Source organism: Chaetodon trifascialis, chromosome 15 (assembly GCF_039877785.1).
Source record: "Chaetodon trifascialis isolate fChaTrf1 chromosome 15, fChaTrf1.hap1, whole genome shotgun sequence".
Lineage (NCBI taxonomy): Eukaryota > Metazoa > Chordata > Actinopteri > Chaetodontiformes > Chaetodontidae > Chaetodon > Chaetodon trifascialis.
In genome coordinates, this window is record NC_092070.1 from 25,850,096 (window position 1) to 25,860,095 (window position 10,000).

The 10,000-nt window shown below is 46.6% G+C and overlaps 1 protein-coding gene across 2 annotated transcripts in view; it reads left to right on the forward strand.

Moving 5' to 3' along the window:
- Positions 1-10,000, forward strand: part of arhgap27l (Rho GTPase activating protein 27, like) — a 25,342-nt gene that overhangs the window by 3,226 nt on the left and 12,116 nt on the right. For both annotated transcript variants that reach the window (XM_070980683.1, XM_070980684.1), the window contains exons 2-8: positions 2,705-2,833; positions 3,233-4,176; positions 7,575-7,787; positions 8,950-9,129; positions 9,349-9,507; positions 9,633-9,695; positions 9,820-9,915. In XM_070980683.1, the coding sequence (XP_070836784.1) occupies positions 2,803-2,833; positions 3,233-4,176; positions 7,575-7,787; positions 8,950-9,129; positions 9,349-9,507; positions 9,633-9,695; positions 9,820-9,915 (1,686 nt within the window). In that variant the 5' untranslated portion in view covers positions 2,705-2,802. The remainder of the gene's footprint in view (positions 1-2,704; positions 2,834-3,232; positions 4,177-7,574; positions 7,788-8,949; positions 9,130-9,348; positions 9,508-9,632; positions 9,696-9,819; positions 9,916-10,000) is intronic.

Consider the following 10,000-nt stretch of genomic DNA (forward strand, 5'->3'; position numbering starts at 1 on the left):
TCCAGCACTGCAGGCTCTTTCACACACCTGAGCCAGGTGTGTTCAGGTGACTCAGAGCAGGTTTGACTATTTACCATCATGAACACTCTTGTTTCAAACAGGAGAAACGAGCAGCTGAGGTCAGCCGACAAGTTTACTGCAGGGTGCTTAAGTCTTATCTTATCTTATCTTATCTTATCTTATCTTATCTTATCTTATCTTATCTTATCTTATCTTATCTTACCACGTGCAGAGGGGCATCATGGGTACCTCTGCTCAAACATTACAGTGTTTACGGGGTAAACAGGGTATGTGTGTGTGCAGGTAGAGTTCCAGCCCTGACACGCAGCAGTTTGTGTGACGACGCTTCAGACAGAAACGATCATATATTGATTAGTGATTGATGATCATTTAGATCAGAAGAAATGTGAAGACGAGAAAATCAAACAGTGAATGTTCAGCTGTTCAGCTTCATCTGGACACGTCTACTATTGTTCCTGTACAAAGACAGGAAGCACACACACACACACACACACACACACCAGCCTGTGATGTCACTGAGGGGTGGAGTCCACACTGCGGTGTAGGCGGGACTTACAGCAGACAGGAAGAGCCGACACTTCCCTCTGTAAACAGAACAGGGCCAACAATGGCCTCCTGCTATTGTTCTGTGTGTGTGTGTGTGTGTGTGTGTGTGTGTGTGTGTGTGTGGTGACTGCTCAGGTCAGCATTGGTAGAAGTACTATTCAGATCCTTTACCCCAGTAAAAGTACTAATACCACCACACGTTGACAATACTCCACTAGTTACTGAAGTAAAAGTATGCAAGTATTATCAGTAAAATGTACTTAAAGTACTTGAATTAGAAGTACTGGTGTATCAGTAAAGTGTTCCTGTCAGTGTGTCTCTATCTGATGTTTCAGGCTGAGCTCGTTTGAAGTACTTTGTGTACTTTGTGTACCGTTGGCTGCTTTAATCCCTTCAGAGTGACGTGTCCTCGTCTTCAAATACCTCGTTTTCCACATTTCACTGGAATCTGTTTCCAACCTGCAACACGTAAACAGGATGAAGTCTGCAGGTTTCCACCTGAGCAGGTGTTGCCACAGAGAAGGCCCGCCTGTACCTGATGAGTGGGTGGGGCCTGTGTTTCGGAGGGAAAACCTGCAGACTGTTGTCTCTCTGTGTAGTTGAACACATACGATCCCTCCCTTTCCTGGAGGGCTTTTACTTTGAAATACTGAAGCAGTCGTTAGCAGCTCCGCAAACACTAAAGAGAAGCAGACAGGTGAGTCTGACTGACCTGATCAGTACGTGCTGACATCCTGTAACGCAGGTGAGGCCTTCACTCCTGAACAGGTTGAGCTGTAAACTTCACAGACCGGCTGTGAGGTACAGCTCCATGTTTCAGGAGCCAAAGAGGGAACATGAAGGTGAAGCAGAGGTTAGCGTTAGCATTAGCGTTAGCTTCTGGAGCTGCAGGAAGGGTTCAGCGTTTGAGCTGATTGTCGTTTGACTTGTTCTGACAAGAAGAATCAGACGAACACATAACTGTCATTCCTCTGATCCTCAGTCAGTGTTTCATGGACTCGGCTCTCAGTCGCTCTCGTCCAAAGCGCTTCGGCTTCAGTGTCGGCGAACACTTTGAGGACTGAACCTTCTTCATCATTAAAGCAGACTTTATGTCACAGCTGCTGGTGTTCATGGCAGTAACCATGAGGAGGTTTTTGGCTGATCGGGATCGGGTTACCTTGACACAGGGTGTGGTCACACTGTCAAACAACATGAAACACACAACCCGTTTTTTCTTCACAGCTTCACGTATAAAGTTACTGCAGTCGGTCTTTGTAGAAACGCTGTTTGATGTTCGTGTATAAACTTGTTTAATCCTTTGAGTCCTCTGAGTGAGAGTACTTTAAACTCTTCCGGTTCTTTTCTAACGCAGGCATCAATGATTGTTTCCCAGAGGGAGTCCAGCAGATCTGAGCCTGGTTAAAAAGTTACCGAGTGGCTGTTAGAGAAATCAGGCCAGACAGCAGCAGTCCACATCAGAGTAGTTAAATCTAAAGAGGACTGTGAGGACAGCAGGACAGAAAGTCACATACAGGCTTCACTGGGAGACAAGCCAAAGGGACAGTACGTTTGACCAACATGAAGCTGTTTGTGTCTTCAACAAATCACTGAAACTAGTGGAAACACGCAGTTAGCTGTTAGCATCAGCACGCTGCTGAAAAGTGCAGCATGCTGTAAATGTACCTTTAAACACTTTATCTTCATCAATGCAGCGCGGCGTCCTGTGAGAAACACGTATCTCCAAAAAGTGTGACGAGCTCAGACAGGCTGTTTTCAGCTTTGTGACAATGCATTTTCAGCTGATCCAAGAGGCTTTTAAAGAGTTTACTGAGCTGAAGGAGAGGTTTCAGGACAGTACTCGAGTAAATATACTTAGATACTTTCCACCCCTGTGTTACTTGCTCGTTGTGTGTTCTTGGCGAGCTAGCTAATGTCACAGATTGGAGATGTGAACAGCTGAGGTTTGGTAAGAATGCTAAGCTAGCTGCTGGGAGGTCAGTAAATCCACTCAATCCACTGTCTTATCTTATCTTATCTTATCTTATCTTATCTTATCTGCCTGCTTGTGTAACCACAGTGTCTGTCTTTAATGAACATGCAACATGTGTTCTTGAATCTGCTGCAATTGGTCTGATGTAAGTTTCCTCTCTTTCAGGGACCTGATGATCAGGTGTGACCTTTGACCTCTCCTTTTCAGCATCACCTGCAGATTTACCTGAGGGAGACGGGCTTGAGGAACCCAGAGTTGTCACCATGGCAACAACCTCCTCCGTGCTCAGCAGAGGTGAGTCCTCTTTTTACAAGAGACGGTGGCCATGATGGGCCCTGAAACGACCGCAGCAGCAGCAATTTTGCAGTATATAAATAAAGTAGCAGTAAATGAAGGAGTAGTAGAGGTAATAATGGTGGTAGTGCTGAAAGTATCAGCAGTAGGAGTTAAAGTAACAGTATCATTAACAGAAGTAGTCATATCAGTACTAGATATAGTATCATTAGCAGTTGAAGTATCATCACTGGTTTAAGTGTCATTAGCAGTAACAGAAGAGGTAGTGGAAGTATTTTAACTGTAGTAGTATTTGAAGTAGCAGCAGCAGCAGCAGTTGAGTTAGCATCAGCTCTTGTATTTCATAACACCGTTCTTCATTATTTCCTCTGATCCTGCGGTCTGGTCTTGGTCTTACAGGTCTGGGCCTGGTTCTGGTGGAGTTTCAGTATGAGTACGAGGGTCGGGATGGGGCACTGGTCTCCATCAAACCCAATGAACGCTATGTCCTGCTGGCCAAGACCAACGACCACTGGTGGCAGGTCCGGAGCGATCAAAGTTCCAAGCCCTTCTACATCCCTGCTAAGTATGTCAAGGAGCTGCCAATGGACTTCCCCTCACCTCTGGACTTTGCTGGTCTGCCTAGTCCTGAACCTGTGCTTCTACCTGTGGTGGCACCTGTCCCAGTGCCTGTCCCTGTTCCAAAGACTTTGGAGGAGCCCAGTGGGACCAAAACCAAACCGGGGGATGAGGTGGCAATCCGCCTCAGACCCGATGCTTCCACTGGATACCGCAAGACTGAGAACCGCATGTCCACATTTGGTGTCCCGGCGGACTTCCATGACCTTTCACCTCTGTTGGCACCGACACAGCGACATGGTTCCAGCAACCCTCCTGCTGGTCCCACTGAGGCCACGACCACCAGTGGGACTACGAACATGGCCGACGATGTTCTGAGCAAAAACCCTGTTTCAGGGTTTTTAGACGAGCACAGGGACTCTGGGAAACATCGAGTTCCCAGTTTCAGTCCAGCAGACCCCCTCTCCCCACCTCGGTCCCAAACGCAGCCCATCCCTGTGGAGACGCCGGTGGTCCCAATGGTCCCCCCTCACAACAACCTTCTCAGTACGTCCTCATCATCCACAAGTCATCATGACAACCTGGAGTCCCCAATCGAGCTGGAGGAGGAGGTGGAGGAGATGAGTGTAGAGGAGGATGGCGACAAGGATTCACTGAAGGAGGGGGATTCAAACCACATCTATGAGTCCATCCAGGACCTGAACCTGGACCTGGAAGTTCTGGTTGGAGGAAGAGTTAGTCCTGGAGCAACCCCTGAACCTGCACCTGCCACGCCCCCCACACAGGTAAGACTTCTGAGACCTTCTCAGTATGTGTTCTTGTGGAACACTTTGAGTCCTGCCTTGAGGTCAGTCCCACTCCAAAGTCCAAGTTCAGATGGTCCAACAGTCTTCATGCTTCCTCATGTGAGAATTTGGTGGATTTATCAGAATAATGTCTGTTGTACAGTTAGATGTTCTGGGACATGTGAGTAGCTGCGAGCCAGGTGGGAGCTTTCAGTCAGCATCCGTGGTCTTCATCCCGACTCTAATCATGCATAACGATACAAACAGCCCAGAGTGTGAAGAGATGATCTTAACTTGAATATTGTTTGAAATTGTTGCTGATTCATATTCTCCTCTTTTTAATATTGGCCCATTAGACCCACCCACACCTGCAGAGACACCTGCAGAGACACCTGCAGAGACACCTGCAGAGACACCTGCAGAGACACCTGCAGAGACACGCTGTGTTTTCATGGTTGTTTTTATTCTAAGGCAGGAGTTGTGTTGTGTCCTGTTCTGGTGAACCACGTTGTTATTTGTGCTGTTTTTAATGTCGTCTCTATGCAGAGGACAGACGTTTGTCTTTTTGTCATGTCTGTCAGCTTTGTGATTGTGACAGTAGAAACTCAGTGATTGGCTGGAAGAGACAAACGTTGGTTTAGTTGTTGGAGGAGGACTGTAGTAGACCACTGTAGTGGACTGGTTGTCTCTCTTCTTGTCTCTCTGTTGAACTGACTGTCTCTGTGTTTGTCTCTCTAGTGTCTCTCTGTTTTTCTCTCTGTCTCTGAGGACAATCAGATTAATGATCAATAATCAAAATGTATCAATAGTAACGATCAGAGTGACGCCATGTTCATTCACATCAGAGGCTGCCGGTCGTTTTCCAAAATAAAAGCCTGTCCAGCATCTCATTTCCTGCAGCGTCCACACAGGAAGCACAGAGGACAGAAAGAATAGCTGTTTCCTCAGAAACTGAGCTGACCTTTGACCTCCAGACTTTGATTCAATTCTTCTTCTTTTTACATTTGATAGTTTCTTTATTCCTTCCTTCATGTGTCTTTACATTTAGAGTTCCTCTTTGTTGTGGTCAGTGTAAACTTTCAACATGTTTACTGTGTAAACATTATTAGGATCGTTTCCTGTTTGTTTTCTTGTATTTTTATCTGTTGAACATTTGAATTCTTCATTTCTCTCTGATTCAAATATTGATCCTGTCACTCTGAGTTTGGGCGTCTGCTCTGGCCTCAGTCTAGATCTGGTGATGGTGATGTCACAGGAGGATGTGATGAGGTCAGCAGGATGCAGTGATGTCACAGGATGTGTTCAGGGTCGGACAGGAAAGTGGGAGAGGATGGCGCTGCAGTGACACCTGCAGGATGAGAGAACAACCACACAACAACCAGCTGACACCAGATTGTGTGTGTGTGTGTGTGTGTGTGTGTGTGTGTGTGTGTGTGTGTGTGAGTGTGTGTGTGTGTGTGTGTGTGTGTGTGTGTGTGTGTGTGTGTGTGTGTGTGTGTGCATGTAAACAAACAGCTGGACAAACAAACAAAATTCCAAGAGTCCTTGGAGACGTTCTGTTTGCAGGTCTGAGCAGGTCCTGCAGGGCATCTTGTCAAAGGCACGGTGGTCCCTGTAAACTGTTCACAGATCAGTTTTAGGGACCTGTAGTGAGTTCCAGGCATCTTGCTCAAACTTAAGGGGTCCCTTGAAGTTCCAGGTGTCCTTCACAAACCTTTTCATGAGTCCTTGAAGATGCATAAACCTGCGATCATGTTCATACAATTAAAGAAAGTTGGTTCCTCAAAAATGCCCACAGCCAATCAGGAAGCAGGGGCGTGTTTAACCCAGATGTGGGTGGGGTTAAATGAGTGCTGAGTGGGGTGGGGGTGGAGCTACAGCCTGCAGGCAGACAGTCTGACGACCTGAAACAGCTCCAGTGACAGACGGATGATAAACCTTCTGCTCCGGTCTGATGGTGAAGGGACTTTAACAGAGAGAGGCATTATGGGTAAGTCCACATATCCTGAATGAAGCGGATGAAGCTACTTGTTTATTGTGCACGTTAACGCTGGTGGAAACAAGGTGGAAGCGGCTCATTCAGACAGTGTGAAGAGATTCAGAGTGACAGCTGATCTGCAGTCAGCTGACAGGTTAATGTGACACCTGGGACACTGAGAGGAGTCGCACCTGATCCTGGTCTAATGGGGTCTGTCCGAGTCCAGCTGGGTGACTGATTCAGTATTCTGTCAGTGGTGGAGGATTTACTGCAGTAGAAGTACAGAAGTTCTATTGATGTTGATGTACTTTGAGTATCAACAGTAAAAGTACTGCTAATACTCAGAGGCTGTGTTATTTATGATACTGTTGAATGATGATTGTTGATGTATTAACATAAAAACAGGATGTAGTTTGTCAAAGTTTCATCTCTGGTCGTTTAATCTGTGACAATAAACTGATGTTTTTTCTTCATCTGGATTTAGTAAAAAACAAAACAAAAAAAACAAACAAAGCAAAACTGCAACTCTGAAACAAATGGGGGGAAAAGTACTTCATCTGCTCGGCGTTTGTCATGAAAAGTGTTTTATTTCAGTTCATTTCCTCCAAAAAGTCTCAGAACTGTGTAAATACTTGATGGAACGTCAGATTAAGAAGGTTTTCTGTCTCTGCTTCAGTGTTTAAGATCTGATTCGTTTACGGCAAAGAGATTCAGACGGAGAAAGACCAGAAAGCAGCACCTGAAAACAAGAAGGAGGGATTTAATGTTTGTTGTTTCAGTGTATTTGTTTACTGAGTGTGTGTGTGTGTGTGTGTGTGTGTGTGTGTGTGTGTGTGTGTGTGTGTTTATAAAACATAGGAGGAGTTCTTCCTGTTGGACAGCAGCTCTGTCCACCCAGAGACACACTGTTTGTGTTAATGAAGACGATCAGTCTCGGCTTCAGTTCACTGAAGTCTGAAAGTCCTGGAACTCTTCGATGTTTCTCGTTTCTGCTCAGATCAATAACTGATTGGTTTTCTGTCGTTTGACGGATCAATGAACCGATCACTGCAGCTCTGGTGTCGTCCCATCCACAGATGGAAGGTTTGTTTAGTAAAAACTGAGGCTGCTCGTCCCGTCAAGACGCTAGATTCAGACGTGTTTCCTTCAGAAATGTCCGAAACCATCGTGGTTCCCCTCAGAGACAGCAGCTCTGTGCTGAGGATTAGAAACCTGAGTTCTATCCACGTTAACGGCACAGGTGAGAACCGCTTTCACCTGTCACACCTCTGCTGGACAGCAGGACATCTGTTGGACTGTTTGTGGTTCAGAACAGGACCGAAGACATGACTGCTGGGTGGACCCAGCAGGACTGGCTGTCCCAGCTCTGACCCTCTCACTGTCTCTGTCTGACTCTGTCTCTCTGTGTCTCTCTCTGTAGGACCTCAGCTCCCCTGACTCGCCCATCTATGCCAACATCTCCAGTCTAAAGAAAACGCCTCTCCCTCAGATCTCAGCCTCTGGCCCCGCCCTGCCATCATCACCTCCTCCTGGTCCCGCCCCCTCAGCTCCAGACCACACCCCCTCTTCTTCAGTATCCTCCTCCGGGATGATGAGTCCCGCCTCCCCCCTCAGCCCGCAGGACGGATGGCAGGTGAGGTGGCCTCTGACCTTTGATAGCTGTGAAGCACAGGTGTGTTTGTGTGTGAGTCACACCTGAGCAGAAGGTAAAGTGTCAGTGAGACAGAAGCACTGAAAGGTACTGAAGTGACAGAGGAAATGCAAAGTTCAAACAGAAATCCAGCCAAGAAGACCTGAAATAAAACGAAGGTGCAGGTGAAAGTAAAGAGAAAAGAAGTTCAACTAAAACTCTAAATGGAAAATTAAAATAATGAAAGTGCTGATGGGCACAAAAACACTGAAAGAAGTGGAGGTACTGGTGAAAGTAAAGGAGTGAAAGAAGTTGAAGTGGCAGGTGAGCAGGAAGCAGGAAAGGACTCGAAGGAAGCGCTGAAATTTAAGGACTGAGACAAGAAGACGTCCAAGTGTCGAAAGGAGTCAGTGAAAACAACATCACGTTAGTTAATCTTAATTTTATTTTTAATGTTAATCCAAATCACACGTCATCTTACTTCACACCCATCTCCGCTTTGCCCCCCCCCCCCCGAAACTCATCAGGTCAAACTGTTCTTCACGACTTTCCTGAGATGAAGGTGAAATGAGAAAAGTGTCTCTCAGGACACGTCGTCGTCTTCTCATTGACTTTGAATGCACTCTCTGCTGCAGCATCTCTTCATGTTACTGCGACGGGATTAAAGTTTAATCTGTAATCTGAGACGTTCTCGTTTGTTCTGCTGTGATCCGATGAGCAGTCGAAGCAGCTGACGGTTCGCTGCCCTGCTCAAAGGCAGGTCAGTGAGACGGACAACAATCAAACCTTGACTGAAATAACGTCCTGACGCTCCGTGCAGCGCTTCACTCCTCAGACTCGTGTTCAGATTCTATTTATCATTTTATCTTTTTCAGTTTTATTTTATTTTATTTTCTATTTTTATTTTTATTATTTTTATTTTGATCGTGTCCTAAAACATCGACTGATGCTCGAACGCTTCAGGCTGCATGTCGCTGGGTGACCAACTGATGTTCTCTGTTTCCAAAACTCTCACTGATTGTACGTTTGTTTCACTCCCCTGAGTGGAGTCCGGCAGGTGAACTGGTGCGTTCAGGTGCAGTCCAGTCCACCTGCGTGGACTCGGGTTCGAGCGAGCTGTTTGAACCTCACGGTCTGTCTCTGTCTCTAAAATGAACTCGTCCAGGTGCACACTGACCAGGACACTGGGAAGGTGTTTTATTTCCATCCTGTGACCAGACAGACCACCTGGTCCGACCCCCACCACCCGGCCCCCCCTCCTTCTCGAGACATGGACCGGTCCAGAGGTAGCGAGGGGGGACAGCTGGCCTCCCCCTCCCCTCTGCTCTCCCCCGCCTCCTCTCAGGTATGAAACACCTGAGGTCGTTGATGGAATTAAAATGTCTACGAGGATAAAAACACGCAGTGATAATAAACATGAGGCGTTCTGTTCAATGATGGCTGACCGATGCTTCGTTACGGCACAGCATGCAGAGGAATGTGATGTCATAATCTGTCCTCTAGAGGGCGACATTATGCTGCATCATCAACCAATTACAGCATTCGCTGGTGTCCCTCCTGTCAGGGTTGCTGTGTTTGGGAGCAGTTGGTAGACGAAGTCTCAGGGAGATTTTACTACTACAACCCCAACTCAGGAGCCACGTCATGGGACGCACCAGAGCCCCTGTCCCCCTCCTCATCCCCCCCAGGACCGACAGCCAGCAGGAGGCATGAGGACGGCCCGGTACGATTCTGGATTAAGTCGACAGATTATATATTATGGATTTATTTATCATCGTTTGATTTTGCTTTTCTTAAATTAGAAGTGGAGAATTTTCTTTGACTGTTGTTTCTGTGATTAAACTGAAGCCTCCGCTGCCAGAGGAAGATTATCCTGTGGACGGACACAAGGACGACACTGTCTTCACAATGGTGCGCACACACACACGCACACACACACACATACACACACACACACACACACACACAGAGATTTGTTCATTGCTTCTTCATTTGTTTGTACGTCTGATCTTCAGTAATTTATTGATTTTTCCAGCTCCCACATTTGCCCCAAAGGCTAATGGGAAATGGAGTTTCTGAGGAAGGAGCGACTGTGCAGGTCAGGAACTGGAGACACAGTGTGGCTGAAGACGTGAGTCAAAGCAACGCAACAATCATGTAAACAAAACAGGTTGAGCAAAACATTTAATTACAATTACAAAAAAGGTAATAATGCT